The sequence below is a fragment of the Talpa europaea genome (genome assembly GCF_964194135.1).
Source record: "Talpa europaea genome assembly, chromosome: 15".
Classification (NCBI taxonomy): Eukaryota; Metazoa; Chordata; class Mammalia; order Eulipotyphla; family Talpidae; genus Talpa; species Talpa europaea.
Window position 1 is genome coordinate 39,121,134 of NC_140083.1, and position 19,667 is coordinate 39,140,800.

At 47.3% G+C, this 19,667-nt stretch overlaps 1 protein-coding gene across 1 annotated transcript in view; it reads right to left on the reverse strand.

Moving 5' to 3' along the window:
- FGD4 (FYVE, RhoGEF and PH domain containing 4) overlaps positions 1-19,667 on the reverse strand; it is a gene marked incomplete at both ends in the record, with an annotated part of 152,601 nt that overhangs the window by 18,226 nt on the left and 114,708 nt on the right. The window contains 4 exons of the mRNA XM_084255994.1: positions 1,924-2,062; positions 4,330-4,486; positions 4,958-5,103; positions 6,915-7,004. Of these exons, the coding sequence (XP_084112120.1) occupies positions 1,924-2,062; positions 4,330-4,486; positions 4,958-5,103; positions 6,915-7,004 (532 nt within the window). The remainder of the gene's footprint in view (positions 1-1,923; positions 2,063-4,329; positions 4,487-4,957; positions 5,104-6,914; positions 7,005-19,667) is intronic.

The following is a 19,667-nucleotide window of genomic DNA, read 5'->3' on the forward strand; positions in this document are numbered from 1 at the left end:
GGGAAAACGCAAGCATCTATCATGGGTCAGGTGAAAGGAAACCTTCGGGGCCAATGGTGTGGGTGGGTTTTGTTGTGGGGCTGGTGGCAGTGAGAGCCAGGGAGGTCGTCTTTGTGGGAAGGAGGCAGGAGTTCTGGGTTGGCTGTGGAGGCTCTTGGGCCTAGGTCATGCCCTGCTACTTCCTTCCTTTTCTCTCTTGTGAATACTGGCCTGCTCAGTTCTGTCACCCTAGCAACCTCATTACTCCTGGACCCAATTTTCTGCTTTTGTTCCACTGTGGAACAGAATGTGCTTTGGTTGCTTTCTCTTCTGCTTTCAGGGCTCTAAGGTACTTCTGAGATTTCCTTAGAATTTGAACATCGGTAGCAATGGTAAACCAGAGAAAGGAGAGAGTGACCAACCAACACTGCCAACTTCCTCATTTCTGACAGAGGCACTGCAGAGAAAGGCCATGTCTTTGCATTTGGAAGGACTGACTTTCTATTTGCATTTTAGAGAACAATCCTGATGTGGGCAATTCTGTCGGTTTCCTAGAGAACCTAAGGGAGAGGGCAACAGAATGGGCCGGGTGGGCCCCTAGCCCAAAGCAGAGGCCAGCTTGAGGGGCGCTGGCAGCAATCCCACTTCACCCCACCTCCAAAACCAGGCAGCCAGACAGATGAGCGGAGAGGAATGTGACGGGCGACATGGAGGAGGGCAGGTCAGGGTAATCCTAAACGAGAGAGAGAGAGAGAGAGAGAGAGAGAGAGAGAGAGAGAGAGAGAGAGAGAGAGAACAAGAGAGAGAGAGAGAGAGAGAGAGAGAGAGAGAGAACAAGAGAGAGAGAGAGAGAGAGAGAGAGAGAGAGAGAAAGAGAGAGAGAAAACAGTCCCTGGCCGGCAGCTCTTGAAGGGCCAGAGAATCGTCTCAGGGACAAAGATTCAGCTTCCAAGACAAAAGATGTACTCTGGGTCCTCACCCCTTCCCCAGGGTCACTTCTGAAAAAAAAAAAAAAAAAACAAAAACACAAGGGCTTCCCTGGTAGCACAAGGGGTTAAGACGTGGCACTATGAAGCTATCTGCAGCATGGAGTGCACAAGTTTGATCCCCAGCTAGGGAGATGACCCACATGGCACAGCAGACCTCTCCTGACTCGCCTGCTGCTGTGGATTTCAGTCAATCCACCTGTTCTGTTCCCCACTCTGTCTCTGGTGAATCCTCTTACCTCCCCATACCTCTGGCCTGTACCCCAGTTCTTGTATGCATAAATAAGTAAATCTTTTTTTTTTTTTAAAGGCAAGACATTATCTAGGGAAGCAGTAATGGTTGAAGCTTTAACACCAATACAGTTGGGCCCTGTGAATACCAAGCCATTTTTAGTACATTTTCATCACAGTTAATTGATTTTTTTTAAGTAAATGAGAAAGCTAAAGTATTATTGACACTCAGAGCCTTAAAAACACTTTCATTATAACCTAATGAAAAAATGAAAGCCACTGACAGAGTCAAGCATCCTCTGGGATAATGTCAGCCCAGACGAAGCAACACCATTCTATCTTCGGTCCTGTGGTCAATGGGGTGATTCTGCGTGGCTATTTCTACACAGTAAATGCCATTGAGCATTCCTGGGAGGAACTAGCCCTTCTAACTAACCAGCAGCGCCATCACTCTGAATGGCTGCTTTCTCCTTGTGAGAAGGTAAGCATGTGTCGCTATTCCCCTGCTCTCTGACACCGCGGATTTAGATTCCGAGTCAATGACTGATGCGAATCTGACTTGCCTTGCTCAGAACCTGAGATTTGGGTCCCCAGGTGCTCACTATGCTGGGCTGTTTCGGGGATCAGTGCTTCCCTGCAGTGGCTGTCAGACATGGCTTTGAAACTGGCTGCCACTGGCTACATCACAATTCCACAGGCCGGAGGGTGGCAGGCGGGGGGCACTCACTCTTAGCATCACCCCAGTCGGCAGACTCAGGGGGCAGTTTCCGCAGGTAGTCCTTGAGGAGCAGCTCGTAGCGGGGGATGCGCTGCACGGGCTCCAGCATGTGGTGCTGCAGTGTCAGGCTCCCACAGACCTTCTGCTTCTGTAACAAGAACCAGCATTAAAGAAAGTTAAAGACGAGCCTGGCCAGCCTCACAGCTCCTGCCGCAAGGTCTCTCAGCAGGGGGCCGTGTCTCCTTACATGTGTGTTGGGGCCTGAGGCATGTCTGGGGTGCTGTTGAAGGCACAAATTCAAAGCTCTACCCCAACCTATGAAACAAAAAGCTCTGGGGCCAGAGCCTGAGACAGTAACAATGACATCGACCTTTGAGGACAAGCAATCCAGAGCAAAAGCAGGACAGAATAGTTGGCGGAATTTTAAGCAAGAACATTCCAGAATGCTGGCACCACTTCAATTAGGCACCATAAGGGTTTGTGAGGTCACGTTATTAAATCTTACTCCAGAGATTTTCAACAGAAGCATCTACTTAATGATATTCGCTGAGCCCATTTGTGTTAAGTGACTTTGACCTCAGCAGAAACCATTTCATAATAAGGTGACCATAAATGCCATTTCCTCTGAGCTTTAGAAAGATTCCACACAGAACAATGGCATGATCTGGGCAGCCTACTGTGTGGCAGGAGATTTAAATTTTTCATTAGGCCATGGCCTTCAGTCTTATCAGAAAGTAAACTCTGTAAAGAGAGTTTCCTTTCTGCAGGTAAATGGAGTCTGTGGCATTTGCTTTCAATGAGCTTTGAACACGACAAATTAGATGTGCTCTTGCTCATACTAAGCAAGGAGAAATCCCACAAAGACACTCACTGACTTCTCTGTGATCAGGTAAAAGGGGCGGCAAGACTCAGTCCTCACCTTTAAAGCAAACAAACTATAGACTTCACAGAGGAGGACATGAAGCTGAGCTCTGAGGATCTGTGCTTGACAGGAGGGCAGTGGGGGCAGGGAGAGGGGCCAGAAGTCAGGACCAGAAGTCACCAGCATTGGGTATGAAACAAATGTCCAGTGAAATGAAGCAGATGGGCTTTGTTGCAAATACAATATCCACAAGAGTTCGGACTGAGGAATACAAGATAATGTGGGGTAATAACATCAGGCTGAGCTTAGACCTATCTCGTCCATGGCAGGTTTTCACTTGTTATCTCGAGATTTGAGCTTCAGTAGACTAAGCAAGGGCCGGGGCCTCCAGGGAGCCGGGGGTGGCTGGTGTGGCACCATCACTGCAGGCCGGGACAAGAGCCAGAGGGCCTGCAAGCAGTGTTGGGGCTGAAGGCCAACAGCTTTCCTTAAAATTACACAAATGTCCAAGTTGTAAGTTTAGTTCTCCCTTCTGACTTTCTCCACCACAAATCTGTTGCGAGCTTGTGGTTCTCCATCTAAACCTGTCTTTTGACACTTGTTTATCTCCAGGAAATGACACAGAGGCCCGAATTCACACCTGAAGGGTCTGTGGTTCAAAAGCCAGGTGTGTTTTCTAGGGTAATGAGACACTAAGGGGCAGGTGAGGATTCTAAACTAGAGAATGAGGTCAGCAGGTCCCTGACCCCTGACCCACTGGCCATCACCCCCTCATGGGCCAGAAGACAGACTCTGCAGACAAAATTTCTGATGTGAGCCTCACCCTCCAACAGGCCCAAGCCAGGTGCCCTGAACATGCTGCCTTATGGGTGGACACATTGGCAGAATGAGAAGTGGTGACAGGGAGAGGCTGTGCTGACCAGCTCCAGTGTGTGGGAGAACAGTGCAGTGACAGGTTGAGCAAAATCAGCCAGAAGGCAAAACATGGTACCAGTAGAATACAAGTAACCAAAGAAAACAAACCTGCAGAACAACAGTAATTTTGGACTCTGTATAAAATATACTGGTTACAGAGGGGATTGGGGTGGGGTACTGGCAGGACATTGGCCCTAGGCCCTGCTGGGAGCTCAATAGCCCTGTGAGAGCTACCTGTGGAGCAGACAGAGGGCCTCCCTCACAAGCCGGGATCACACATAAACATTAGGCTATTCAACCCTTAATCTGAGTAGGCCATTAACAACTGCACAGCAGAGGGCAGGTTTGGTGCCTCAAGTTAGCAGACAAACTGAAGGCACCAAAACAATTCTGAGTGGGAAAAGAGGACCTGAGTGGCTACAGTTATCTCAAATGTCCAAGAGTCAACAAAACATTGAGACATTCAAAAGATGGCACAGCATTGCCTGCATGCTCAGACACCATGAGAGCACTTTGGATAGTTGAACGTACCCTGTAACTAGATTAGTGTCTCAGACCTCTCTGTGTAAACACTAGATCTAGAAGACCTTATGGTATAACTGGGGACATGTTTATTCTTGAAGGAAAAGTTCTGTTACCTGAATTTCTTCAACTACCGATTTGAACTGGGGGATACGCTCTGTCATGTTTTTGACCAATTCCATCGCATTGTCGAATCCTTTCACATATTCTCCATACATCTTAAGGAACGGTGCCAATTTCTGAAGGATGTCGCCAATTCTAGGGGTAGTTTCCCTGCAGAAAATACAGAAACAAAGACATTTAAGATTTTTATTGAATGAGGGAGCTGGACTCCAGACGAGTGATCATTTCTACACATGCCCTGAGCTGTATCAGGTCCGTTTCCCATGAGGCTGCTAGAGATTTTAGGACAGCACCACAGGGGACAGGCTATGAGGCTCCTGAGGCTCCTGACTGTCCCCAACATCTTGTCTCCACTCGTCAAAAGGAGATCTGGACAGCAGAGAGAAGACAATTTTCAACTAATGCCCAAAATGGATCACAACTATTTTTGTTCTGTTCTATGTGGTTTAAATTTTGTTTTAAATCAAATTTAATTGATTGACCATTTGTTTACAGATCTTGGCAAGACTTAGCAGAAACGTCAGGCCTCAACCCTGTGTGGCGGGGGGGCTTCGTTTGACACTGACTAGCATGCATTGGGCGGGGCTGCCTTAGACAGGGCTTGCCATTTGCTCCTCTTACCATTCTTGCATTCGCTTCTCCAGCTCTGGCAATAGGAATTTACTATGGAAGGCATGTATTGACGCAATATTAGAAAAGATTTTATTCACCATCTCTGCTGGGAATGAGCCTCGGTTTGCTTCTTCCAATAGTTTGCAATAAAATACCTATACAAGAGAATAAAGCACACGTTATTTCAAGTGTACCCACTAAGCGCCTAGCATTGGGCTGGGCGTGTACTGGGTTCTCAAAGACTTTTGGTTGAAATGGTGGGAAAGTTCACAGTTTAAAAGTAAATCAGCCAATTTTGAAATGTAGGAGTGGGTCTATGGTTTGGTTCAGAAGAACCAGGAGTTAGAATAGGAAGCTCCAACTCTCACCTGGGCGGTATGTCCACCTGTGGGTTGTAACCTGGTCTGGGCCAAAATGTGTCCACTGAGGTTAACAGAACTGGTCCTTCCTATCCCCAGCTAGAGTTAAGACATTTGGAAGAGGTCATGGGCAAACTGTCACTGGCCTTTTTCACTCCTCCTTATCTTTGAGTGACTTCCGCAGACTTATTATATGCTGCTTTTTATTGAAATTTGCTGGCATAAACGTCCGTTTTCCATTAACACCATGCTGGGCAGAGGAGGATGTGATGGTTTTGTTCCCACCTAGAAGAGGTGGTACTAAGTATACATCTGGTTTGAGTATTTCCGTTCTCAGATGTTTTCTTGCTTTTTAATGAAGAGTAATGCCTGAGAACTTACCACCCTGCTGGGGGATACAAAGATCTCCCCCACACAGAGGCTGGTGTCCCCAGCAGCACTGCACAAGCTGCTGTGTCTGTGGCTGCCTGCTTGTTACACATGGCACGGGGTTGCTTCTTCCTAATGTTCAGATGGAAGTTCAGTATCTAAACTCACCTCCACTGCATTTTCTTGGGAGGCAAAAAAAACACAACATATCCTTAGAGACTGACAGAGAGGAGGCCATCATAACTAAGACTCAGATTATAAAGGTCAGCAAGAGTAGCTAAGAAGTGAATGAGGTTTTAAAAACGGAAGCAAAGAAAGACAGAAAGAAAACCCCTGATGAGAAGAAAAGGCAAAGCTACACTCTGGGAGGTGATGAACATCAGGCCTATGACCCCCGAGAGGAGGACAGAGGCCACTGGGTCCTGTCTCCACATGAACTGGTTGATGGACAGTGAAATTCTTTGGAAAGTGGGTATTTGAGCTGTGAACTTGTTATTTCAAAAACACAAGACTGAACCTGGCCCCCCAGGCACACGGTGGCGGGGACATGGCTCTGGGGACCAGTGACAAGGAGGTGTGCCAGGTCCCCAGGCTCACCTTCCAATTCCTACCATCACCACCCACGTGGAAACCTCCCCTAATCAGGAGTCTGTCTGTATTTGTGATCTACCAGTGCCTTGCCCTTTTATCAGGGAAAAAGGATTAAGGGGCTTTAATATACAACAGTCATCCTTAGGACGCATCTAAAAACTTTCTTCGCACAGGGATATTTACCAAAAGAGAATATTTGAGATGACCCCCAAGACTGCATCTCAGGAAAGTATAAATCATGGTCAAGTGGTTTCTCCTGTTCAGCAGACATAGACTGTGTGGCTTGGTGTCCAGCCCACAGTGGCCCGAGGCTTAGCTCCTCACAGCTAGACAGCAAAGGGTCAGTGAGAATCGCGCTGTCCTCACTTCTGCTTTGGAATCACTGGTCTCTTGTTTGGACAAGAGCACACCAGTGTTTGCGGGAAAGACAGGCAGAAGTACGTGGATGCTTCACTCTGTTCTTTATGGAGTGTGTAAGACTTTTTAGCCTGTGAGTTCACGGACAGCTAAAAAAGCTACCAATTTCCGTGAGGAAGTAGCTTCAGTGGCTGATAACAGATCCTTCTCTGCAGTTTCTAAAACCCCTCAATTACTCTATGTAAATGATGTACAATAGCAAAGAAAATAACACCGAGAGGGAACTATACCTGGTCTAAGAGGTCAAGTCGGCTGACATAAGCTCTTTCCGTAAGCAGAAGTTCATTGGCTATTTTGTGCAGTTTTTGCTCGTTCGTCTCCTAAAAACAGAACAGAAACTCACAGGTTAGAAAACAAAACCTGGCCAGTACTTCTCAAGTAATACATACTTTGGAACACCTGTCATTGTCTCAGTCCCAGCCATTCTGCTGGCCTCATTCCCCTCTACCTCTTTCAGATACCTCATCTCGCTATTAGATCCACACACATAGCTCTCTGCCTTAAAAAATGATGGAAAATTTCAATCATAAAAAAGAGGAGACAGGGCCTCCCTGGTGGCGCAAAGGGTTGAGAAGCAGCACTATGAAGCTATCTGCAGCCACAGCAGCATGAGTTCAATCCCTGGCCAGGAAGGTTATCCACATGGCAAAGCAGACCTCTCCTGTTGTGCCCGCTGCTCCCCTCAGCAGTGTATTTCAGTCAGTATGCCTGTTCTGCTCCCCACTCCGCCTCTGGCAAATCCTCTTAACTCTCCACACCTCTGGCTTGTACCCCAGCTCTTGTATGCATAAATAAATAAATCTTTAAAAAAAAAAAAAAAGAGGAGACAAAACAGTAAACAGAGGCCTGGGTGCCATCCATCACTGAAATTCAACAGCCACCGTCTACTTGCTGTTAGTCCTGTGTACCGATGGCCCTACCCACAACCCCTACCCAAATTAATTTAAGTAAATCCAAACACTTTATTTCCTCAGCACATATTTATTTAACCCTTAGCTATACTTGTATAGCCTTGCTAGTTCCATGAGGATAGGCTGTTTTTGCCTTGTTAGCTGCTCTGTGTTGTGTTCCCGGTGAGGCTTTGAAAGCCACGGCACTCGTGAAGGGCTGGAGGGGCACCCAACTTACATGGAGCTGGCAGACACTAGTGCCCCTCACACCATCACACCACAGTCCAAACATAGCTCTTCTGGGAACCCTTATCCCACACCCTGCCCCTCCACCCCGAGCTCTGTTATCCTGGCCATGCTCCATCCCTTTCCAGTTTTCTGGCTTTGGAATCCTGATTGCTTAAAAGCAGCTCCCACCAAGTTTTCACCAATGTTGCTAGACTCTGCTCATATCTGTCTCAAGTCCAGTCAGTCAGCAGTTGCCCATGTCCAGTCCAGTCCCACTGTCTTTCTTTCTCTTTTTTGTTTTGGGTGGGAGGGCTCCCATCTACCATCTGTGTCACTGTAAGAAGAGTTTTTCTGGAACTGTTCTACTGGATAATCTTCCTTGTCATAGAAAGAAAAGCCTTCTGCAACCCTTCCCTCACTAACACCACAAAATCCAGACATGGTGACACCAGAGTTGTTGAAATCTCATCTCTAACTTTGTAAATTTTTTTCTCCTTGTCCCTGCACAGGGCACTCACCTCCCAGCACAGGGACATGCCCATGTGCTCCACTACGCCCCAGGCACTGCCCAGCCTCTCTCCTGTCATCCCTCTGCCTGGCGCATGCCCGTGCTGCCTCCCTCTTGGTGCTAAGATGCATTTCCCTCTTGGCTCCATTCCTTGTCTTCAAGCGCCCAAAGTCCTAGGGCTTGCTTCAACCAGAACGCATTTTATACTTTGCTGTGGAATATCTTTTCAGCAAGAAATTTCTAACTAGTAACTTTGCTGAAATACCCTTTCATTCTTGCAGAGCGTGAAGTGTAGCAAGACTTTAGGACAAACTCTTATACCAAAAAAGCCTAAAGTGTATTTTAAACTAGCATCTAATTTGTATACAAATGCTATGTTTTAAACTGTGTCACGTGCTAGGATGGTATATTATTCAACATGCCTCTGCTTTGTACAGTGTCCCTCTGACATGCATTCGGCCTCGTTAGGGCTGCACTGAGATGAGGTATTTTTGTAGGAAGTCTTTAGGGAAAGCAACTCTTTAAATAATCTGTGGTCTCAGAAATATTGATGCAGTAACTATGTAGTCACAAATTCCTAACTAGCCAGGTTCTGACTTACCTGGTGGCCTACCTGCCTGGCATCTCTCCCCGATTTGATGATTTCCAGATATGGTCAGTGTGTCCACCCCATTACCATGTAGCCTTTCCTTTGGGGACACAGACGCCCCTCCAGATTGGAAAGGGGCCCTGAATGAATCAAGAGTGCAGAGAAATTCCTCCATGAGGCAGAAAGGATATGCACTGGGACTTGGAAAATGAGTCTCCCTCATTTCAAGGAAGAATCATGGGAGAAGGCATCTTTCTTGGCTGCTCCCTGCAAGTGCAGGCATGCAGGCTTGAGCACAGCACATGCCTCCCCGAGCAGATGGAGCAGGTAAGCTTCCTAAGGAAGTTGGACGAGTACCACCCATGTGAGCTGTGGCTAGAAGTAGCCTTATTAACAACAGGAAATTTAAATAATATGAAACACATGCACGAAGCTGAAAAATATTCAAGTCATTTTTAAACCATCACTACAGAGAAGAACGTAAAATACTTAATGGAATATTAATGTGACTTTCATTTAACCGCACAGTAACTACATAAGAGAGCTATCCACGGTTCAGGGAAAGAGTAATATTCTGGTCTTCGTACTCCCAGCAAACACTGACTTCCAACAACACTGCATGAGGGGGTGGGAGGGTGGGGTGTGTGTGTGTGTGTGTGTGTGTGTGTGTGTCTATAACTTTAAAACACTTTTTGGGTAGAAGAACCGGGGTGCAGGCCAGAGGTATGAGTACTGGGGGTGAGAAGATTCACCAGAGACAGAGTGGGGAGCAGAACAGGTGGACTGACTGAAATCTACTGCTGAGGGGAGTAGCGAGGAGACCGGAGGGGTCTGCTGCACCCTATGTGGGTCAGCTCCCTGGCTGTAGCAGGATAACGCTGAGACTTAACCTCTAGGCCACCAGGGAGGCCCCTGATCTGTAATTTACAAATAGTAAAATTCACCCTTCCTGGGGGACGGTTCTAGCACAAATGTAGCACAAATCACGCTACCACCACCACATCAAGACACAGAACAATTTTCCTCCGGTCCTCAGTAGTCAACATCACCTCACTCCCACCACCAGCTCCCAGGAAACACTCAGCTGCTCTTTTCCACTATGTGGGGTAAGTGGAGTCTCACAGCAGAACCTCCTTTAGTCTTGCCACTCTCACTTATCAGAAGGCATTTGTCATACCCCAGCTGGTGGCAAGGAACCTGACTCACTCACTCTCTTTTCTGTGTTCTCATTCTAGTTCTGACGAATATCCTTAAAGAAAAGAATGCAGCAGAGTTTGTGCCAGAACAAAATAATACCTCTTTCATAAGACAGAGAATTCAGGCTGTGGGTCTATTATTGCTCTACTAAGAAGTCATCCCAAAGGCTTCTATAACCCCTGGATCTTAAATAGGAGGCTTATAAGAAACCACCTTTTGCTGACTACAAATCACACTTCACTGAACTTGGCAAACTGTGGAAACTCTGGTAAGACTTTGCAAAGTTCAAGGGGGATGCCAGCAGTGACGAGAAAACTGTACTCTTCACATGGACGGTTGTGTAGCCCGAGACCCCTGACCTTGAGAAAGCAACATGCAGATAGGCAGGAGTAAGCTTGCTGATGTGGGCTTTAACCACTCACAACTTGTGCAAAGTTACCAGGCATTTTGCATGCCAGTGAAAAGATCTCGGACACCTAGAGCCTTGTTGAGGCTAATCACAAGAATAATAACATTGCTCACTGCTGCTCAGGAGCCAGACAACATTGCGATAATCTGATACAAACTGACCCTGACAACTCTACAAAATAGGTGTTGTTATTATTCCTATTTTACAGGTAGCACACATATGCACACAAACACACCCAAAACCCACAACACAACATTCTAGAGGCTCAAAGAGGCCAGGTACCTTGTCCAGTGCCAAACAGTTGAAGGGGACTGAATCTGACTTCAACCACAAAGAAGACGGTGTGATTTTAATAACTATTCAGTAAACAGTTGATTTTTTTTTTGTAACCAAAAACAAGGTGGTAATTGCCTACCAACCGACGGACTAGTGAAACACAAGCTGCCTGCTTAGTGAGGGAGTGTGGTATGACTATGCACTTGAATTTATTAGACATTCATTTTTTCCAACACAAAATCTATTTAAAGCAGATTTTTCAGGATTTTGGTTATAAAAAATTACCTTGTTCCTAGAACTCAAATATGAACACTTTTGGAAGGAATATAAGCTTGATCGTGCTGCGTGGGGCTTTGGATCTCTCTCTGGCTTATGTTGAGATAATGGACAGGGTAGTATTAAGATAGCTGGCACGTGCGGCCTTTGTTTTAAACGGTAAGAGTTAAAGAGGTAAAGTTGTACAATACTATGTGCTACTTCAAAATTCTATAATCTGTGCTTTGTGCCCAGCACAGTACTAAGAAGCCATTTATTCTTTAGGAAGTAGTAATTGTCACATGATACTGATTTAATAAACAACCCTATTTTCTCCCACTGGAATCTAGGAATCTAATAAACAGACTTAATAAATCACTTTTCAAAGTGATTGTAATCATGCTGTTTAAAAGGAATCTCCCTTTTCATATCCCTCTATAAAATAAGGGATTGCCTTTTTGTTTTCACTTACAAATGTATGATCCTATATTCATAATGGAACCAGATTCCCAGAGCACTGCCTCAACCTCAAATTAGAGAATAGCTAAATCACCAATCAGAAAAGAAAGAGGCAGTGCTAGCCAGTAAGGGATGATGACTTTCTTTTCCCTTTCTGCTTATGAAACTTTCTAGGCTCTCCCTGTGAGCCTTCTCCCTGCAGGCACCCAGAATGAAGCCAGGGGCATCCCCTCTGGGGTGAGGGCCATCCTGGTGCTAGCCTTGATGCCCACTGGCTATGCCTCTGTGAGTTTCCAGACACTCTGGCAGCCTGTCCATGAGACACCTGCACATGGCAGGAGCTGGGGCCACAAGCCCCCACAACAGCTCAGTTCATTAACTGGAGAGGTGGAAAACGCTGGTGTGGAGTCAGCCATTCACTTTCAAAATCTCAGTGCCAATTGTCTGGGCACACCCTTCAAAACCACCAAGCAGGGAAGTAGGCATGGGGGGGGAATTTCGTGAATATATACAAATAATTACAGTTTCCTAAAAGAGTCTTTAAGGGCAGAATCTTCAAATATTTTTCAGTGCATTAGATGTTTTATTAACTCTTCAATATGCATTTTCATGCGATTTCATTTTAAGCAGGAACAATTCTTTTTCTAGGGGCAATCAAAACTGCTAAAAGTTCTTGCAGCCCTTTCTATAGATTTTATTAGAGAATGTATGTAAGACATGTGTTTATGTCTATAAAGTATAGGGTTTTTATAGGACCAGAATAAATGTTTCTTGGTCTTGGGGGTTTCTCCCCAAATCTGCTGTCAGTCGTTAATTACATTCCTCCATGAAGAAGGGAGATGTGACTTTGTATAGGCACACATGTCTGCATCCCTGGAGTCCATTCTCTCACAGCAAGATGAGGGACTTAGGGAACACTTGATTTTGCATAATTCATGAGCTGCAGCAAATTCTGAATTCATCCACATCCAGGACCTCAACACAGCTCTGGGTGATGATTTGAAATTGGACTACAGTGGTTCAAGCAGGTCACGGAATTGGTCACTTGCCTTAGGAAGCATCTGAAGGCCCTACTTGTGTCAGACACCTTCACTCTAATGCCTGTCCTCACTCCAGGGAGCAGGGGAATCAGGAGGAGCTAAGCGGGGACCAACCCCCACTTTTCCTGGGTGCTGCTGTGTGCCAGACAGCACCTTATGGGGGTTATAGGATTTTCTAACGTTCTCATGACACTCCTCTGAGGCCTCACCTCTTCAGGTTATGGTCACAGAGGGCTGGGCACCTGCCCGAAGCCACACAGGCCATGATGAAGAGCCGGGAGGCAGATCCCAGGCTATGAAAACTGAGTTCTACTCTGCTACAGCCTTTAACTAAGAGAGATCCCCGCCCCCAGGGATACAGAGGACCTGGGCAGTGGAAGGGGAGACCCCGCAGATGTGGAGGGTAGGGGAGGAAAAGAGAACAAAATACAAGCATTTGGGTGCCCTTAAAAGGGGGCAGTAATGCCCAGGGAAAGGCCACATGGTCTCAGAGAGTCTCACTCACTTCAGGAGACTCGTCACCAGCTTCCCCTCCAAGAAGAGCAGACACCCACATGTGCAAGTCTGCTGTGCACAGGGCCTCTCTCTGCGGGTTGTGGGCATTGACAGTGTGACCCCCAGAAGCTTTGGTTGCCCAGCCCATGTAGGACCTGGCACCCACATACCTGTGCTCTTTGGAGAACAGAATAGCAATCTGGAGGCTTAAGCTACAACCTTTTAAGATGGGGGGAGGTGCTGTTTGGTCACTTGTGTAAGACAGACAGGAAGCAAATGATGGCAGAGAGAAGTGTTTTGGTCTCATCACAGCTGGGTCTGCACTGAGGATGAAGCTGTGCTTTGCACTTCACCAGAAGTAAAGGACACCCAAAAGAATTCAGTACATACCATCAGTAACTGGCTTAGCCCCCAGCCTGGGCAGAGCACCCAGCTGTGGGCTCTGTCAAAAAAACCCTGACGCTGAGCCCTGCAGTCAACAGGAGTCATGGGTGAAAGCCATGGTTGTTGGGGGGGGGCTGACAAGACACAGGGGGCCTAATTAAGAAGGACAAGCTGGCCAGCTGTCCCCTGTGGCCCCCAGGGAGCACCTCAGCATAAAGGAGCATGCAGGGAACTGCAGTGTCATGGGGGACTAGGTGGGTCTAGGGAGGGGTGCCCCAGGTGGTGGGTCCATCCCTCTTTACTTGTGCTTGAGGAGGTGGACTTAAGCTTAGTGACCAGACCAGGTGCCCAAGCGCTGGCCTCTCTGCTGGACACTCTGCGTTTCCTAAAGCTGTGACCAGGGAGGCATGAGGGCCCGGGCTACAGAGAAGGAGGGTGAGACAGGCCAGTCAGGGGCCCGCTTGAGGTCACCTCTTGCCCTTCCCGACTGCCAGGTTATAGGGTGCTGCTCTTTCATACACTTTAAGCCACCAACGGCAGCCCTGCTTTCCAGGCTTAATTTTTGCAGTTCTCTCCCAATGTGGCACAGCCCTCTACGCTCCCCTCCACCACTCAGCCTGGGCCCATCTAGCTCCCAGTGCCCATGGGTGTGGCCATGCCAGGTTGGCTTTCTCTTTCTTGTGGTCTGTGTGGCCCTGAGGCCCCAGCATGTGGCCTGGACACCTTGGCCACAGAGTGGAGCCCAGCTCTGGGAGAGCCCTTGGTAACCCCACAGGCCCTGCCCATGTACACGTGATCCATGGGCCACCTCTCCACTGCGCCACTCGGCTCCATGCCACTCCCTCCCACTGGGGACTTCTGGATGGGTCTGGCTTCTCTGTTCCTGCCCCCCATGGGGATCCTACCCTCTTGGCAGGATCCCGACCTGGCCTTTCTCTTCAAGTTCTCCTTCCCCTTGGCCTCGTGATGTCCTAAGCCACAGCCATTTATTCACCCTCTGACCCCTTCTCAGCTGTCAGTTTCCTCTGGTAACCATGGCCCTGCCTCACAACAGGGTAAGTGGAGTCCATTTGATGTGACTGCCCGGGCACCTGGCCCTGGGAAGGCCTGGCTCTGCAGGCTACTCCCAGGCCCATGGCCCCCTCTACTGGCCCACAGGCTCCCCAGCCAGCCCAGGGTCTCACTACGAGCTCCATCTTCTTTTTCTGCTTAGACTACTCACCATGTTCCCCTTTTGACTCTGTGTACTCTAGGCCTCGCCCCCGGCCTCCTTCCTGTTCCCACACACCCTGCTTTGGCATCATCCATCACCCACTTTGTGCACCCTGACATCTGCCCCCTTTCCTCACCCCTGTGCAAGCCTCTTCTTCACCCCCAAAGGGATGTGCGCAGGTGCTGTAAGCTCAGATGCACAGGACTAAACTGTCTACATACCCCATCCCAGACACCTCCCCCACTGTGGCCCAGCTTGGGGTGTCACTAATGTGCCAGGACACCACAGCCTGTGTCAAAGACATGCCATGTCCCAGGTCCCCTGGCTGGGAAGAGACACTGTGCTAGGGTCCAAACTCATTTATCTCTGAAACCTTTATCCTTAACCAGTAAGCTGTGTTGTCATCAGAATATTCCAGTTCTGCTTTTGACATCTTCCCCTGGACTTCCCAGAAGCCCCTCAGATTCACTATGTCAAAATTCAACTTGCTTTTTGTGCCCCCAATATGCAGCTCCTTCTGCTCTCCTGTTGCTCCATGGATGGATTGCCACCTGTGCGTTCCCCCCAGCAAGGACTTGACCCTGCCCTGCTCCACATACGCAGCCGGGGGCCTCGCCCGTCCCCTCACACCTGGGCCCTGACCATGGGCTCTGCTCCATCTGCACTTCCTTTGATCGACTGACTCATTTTCTCAAAGCCACAGATGCACGACTGTGTCACTTCCCTGGTTTGCGCAGGTTCTCTGAGGCCGGCTTGCACAAGGCTTATGGGGAGCTTGCAATAACACAGGAAAATGCCCATTTAACCCAGCAAAACAGGACATGGGAAGACCATACGTGATGCTATTGAATGTTGTTTTTTTTAATCAGTTCAGAAAAACAAGCTGGAATCAAAGCCATTCTCTCTGGGTACTGGAATTATGGAGGCCTTTTTGTATTCTCTGTTGCTGCATTTTCTTATGAGGATTGTTAACTTTTATTCAGACCTTTAAAAAACCTTTTTAAAAAAGTCTCCAATGCTGGGGGCCTCCCCTGGTGGTACAGCGGTTGAGCGCTGGGCTGCAAAGCTGCCCGCAGCCTCTGCAGCACCAGTTCGATCCCCGGCCTCCGGGTGAGGGTCCCACATGGCGTGCAGACCTCTCCTGCCGCCCGCTGCTCCCCTCAGCAGTGTACTTTGGTCCTTCTGCCTGTTCTGCTCCCCGCTCTGGCTCTGGTGAATTCTCTCACCCTTCCGCACTTCTGACTGTACCCAGTGCTTGTATAAATAAATAAATAAATCTTTAAAAAAAAAGTCTCCAATGCTTTTGGGGTTGGGTGGGGTGGGGGACACAAGCTAACAGGCACGCAAACCCACTGCAGCGGCGCCCTAGGCTGGCGCGTTCCCTCTATCTGTCCTCTACCCCCACGCCTCAGTTCTCTGGCCTTTTAGGTCTCTTATTATGGGGTAGGAATAATCCCCCCAATACAGTGTCTGCCCTCCTGCCTCTCTACTTAACACCATGTTCCCTCGGCTTAGACACACCCTTCCCCCCCTCGCCCTCTAAAATCCAACTCTTCTTTCAAGTCCAGTCCCAGTGTTTCTCAGAGCCTGCCCCTCCTCAGCCCCAGGAGTCCCAAGGACCCCCTGAGCTCCCCATACAGACTATAAGGTGTCTGTCTCCCCCTCTGGGGCTGATCATCTACCATAGACCTTGCAGGGCGAGCCTGGAACTCTGGATCTCCAAAGTGGACAAAAGGTGCCTTGCTGAAGCCCATTCTGTCTTGTTTCCCTTTCTCAGGCCTTTACAACATTAAAATAAATGAGCAGCCACAAAATCGAGATGTTTCCGAGCTCACCACTAGCTTCTGAATAAGGAGAAACTGCCCTCAAGACTGCGTGAGCAGCCCACTTGGTGACTGAGGCGACCGTCTGTTTCCCAAATGTCGTCTCCAAACTCCTACGATCCCACTGGGGCCTTCACAGTCACACAGCGACTATGAAGGTCAGAGTCTGGCTGGATAGGTTCCTGCTTGGGCTCTTTCAGTTTTCTGGAAACTCAGGCTGAATTGGCAAGAGGAGAAATAGCTAAGGAGTCACCATCTGTCCTCTATGCTAACGAGAAATCAATGAAGTCCTCATTTTTAAAACCCAAAGGAATGTAAACTTCCTCCCCAAAAAGGACTTGCTGCCCACCATGAGCAATGAATGATCATGTCGTTTCAACTCCCAGAATACTCTGATGCTTCATGAGACAGCCTGTAAATTAATCAACAGATCTAAGAGTACAACTAAAATCAGCGAAGGGAAACGAGAAGAGGTGCGCTACCGTGGATGAAGACGCTTGCTTTGTGCATGCACTTTCCCTCTGAATTTGATCCTCTGTCACTGTTTTCCCAAGATGATTATCTTAATTTTTCTTGAACTTATGCTCCAAAGTGATAAACCCTCACAATTCATATTAAAATATAAGTAAAATAGTCATTAAAAAGTAAACAACCAGGACGAAGACATTTCAGTTTTTTAAAAATATATATATACTCCTCTAAATCTTTCAAGAACACTTCCGTCTTCACATAGCCCTTATAATTTTTCTTTTTTCTTTTAAAGATTTATTTATTTATTTATACAAGCACTGGGTACAGTCAGCAGCACGGGAGGGTGAGAGAATTCACCAGAGCCAGAGTGGGGAACAGAACAGGCAGACCGACGACTGCTGAGGGGAACAGCGGGTGCGGCAGGAGAGGTCTGCGCGCCATGTAGGACTCTCACCAGTGGCCGAGGATTGAACCGGCGCTGCAGAGGCTGCGGGCAGCTTTGCAGCCCAGAACTCAACTGCTGCGCCACCAGGGGAGGCCCTTATTTTTCTTTTTTTAATAAAATGATGGATTAACATTAAAAAATCCATGTCTGTTATGTTGATAAAACTGCTATTATTACAGTTTCAATATATTGCTATTTTGAACTTATGTTGTTAGTAACAGGTTTACTTATAATATTATTTTATTGTATAAGAACTGGGGTGCATGCCAGAGGTGCAGGTGGTAAGAGGACTCACCAGGGACAGAGTGGGGAGCAGAACAGGTGGATCAACTGAAATACACTGTTGAGGGAGGCAGCGGACAAGACAGGAGAGGACTGCTATGCCCTATGGGTCATTTCCCTAGCCGGGGATCGAAGTCAGGCTATCATGATGATAGCACTGAGACTTAGCCCCTGCACCAGCAGGGAGGTCCCCTTATATAAATTTCAGTCTTAAACAAGTTTGTACATTGACACATTAGTATTTCACTTGTGTAAAATACAGAGAAAAGAAACACTTTGAGTGAATTCTAGAAAAATCTATCAATACAATCCATGCTTAGTTTGATCTTGGATACTAAAAAATTCATGGAAACCGTGAATCGATGTGTCCACTTATATGGCATAATCTGTGAACACAGAGTCTCACACTGTGTTTTTACTAAAGCTTACCCACCACAGCCTGAAAACATGAGAAAAGAGAACCAACTGCAATGCAATTCATTCTAATATGCATAGACCCATTGACCTCATCTGGTCTAAGCTATTTATGAGACCTCATGCTAAGCAGGATGGTATTGCTGTCACCCCCGCAACTGTGGCCTGGGGCTGTGCAAACACTGGGTGTTCAGTCCCTTGCCTCCCCCTTCCCTGCAACTTGGGGCTTTAGTGCTTCCTTAAAGCATCATGTCCCCTCTAGCAGAGTCCAACCTTTAATCAGCTGCCATCCATGATCACTCTTAATTTAAAAATACTGTTAACACCTTGTGGTGAGAAGTAAAGGTATCAAGAATGCTAACAATTTTCCTTTGGCTCTGAAATTTTAGAGAAATACCTGCTTACTCTGAGGTGTCTGGCTATATTTTAGATCACTGGTGCTGCTGAAAATGTAAAACATTGATAAGTGTTGTTTTGCTAAGGATGGTGAATGGCTAGTTTCAATGAGGGGGGCATTCTGTAAGTTACTGGTGGTAAGAAGAACCATATTCAAGAGTCAGCATAGAAAGCGGTCCTTAAATACCTCAGGTGATCACAGCAACAGTTGCCCCAGCCGAGACTACCTCCAAGTCAGGTGTCAGTGATCGAGGACGACTTTCCACAATATACTTCAGTGTGTACTGACTTTCCTACTCTGCTCCCCCTGCCATCCTGCACCCCTCGTGCTCCCACCTGGTGGGCATTTAAGAAACACCATTACTGGTTCAAATGAAACTTGTTTAAGAAGATTCTGATATAAATCTCAATATCAAATTACATGAGATTATTTTCTGAGTTATCTACATGGATAAACTCAAATAGTCCATAATGTAGTACACAGTGAACACTTGGTTTAAGAAGCAGCTGATAACCTGCGGAACAATGTCAACAACGGAAAATGCCTACGTTGAACAATATAGAATCAATACATCTCACTGAAAAGGACCCCAGGCTCACGCCCAGTTTATCCCCTTTAACTAAAGGCACACAGAATTTACTAGACTCGTTCAAGGTCATACTGTAGTTAGAGGACAAGCCAGAAGCAACACTCAGATTCCCTGCTTCTAGGTATCGGGTCCACTGTCTATTACTAACTTCATTATTTTTTAAGATCTAATTTTTAATTGTGGTAAAATTCACCACCTTCACACAACTGACATTTATGCTTGCGGGTTGAAACAAATTTCTCTGCTCTGCAGAAAGAAGAGCATGTGCCATCCACTGCTGAAAAATACTCAGCCTGGAGAAAGTCCAGCTGTTCTGTGCTGAAAAAGAAAGCTCCGTAAAATCTCTCCAGAACCACTTAAGACTCAGCTATGAAAATGTACACATAATATACAACCAGGGAAAAAAGTTGTACACAGCAACTACAGGCAATTGCAATATTTCTCTAGGTCAAAACAGCTCTTACTGGTTTACAAATACTTGCTGGAGGCATCATCCCAGCTGCCAACGGACAGATGCGAGTCCCGAGATCCTCCGCTAACCTTCTCCCTCGCTCGCCAGGGCTTGAGACAGACACACGGAGCCCTGCCCTCTCCGGGGCGGAGAGGACGTGTGCGCAAG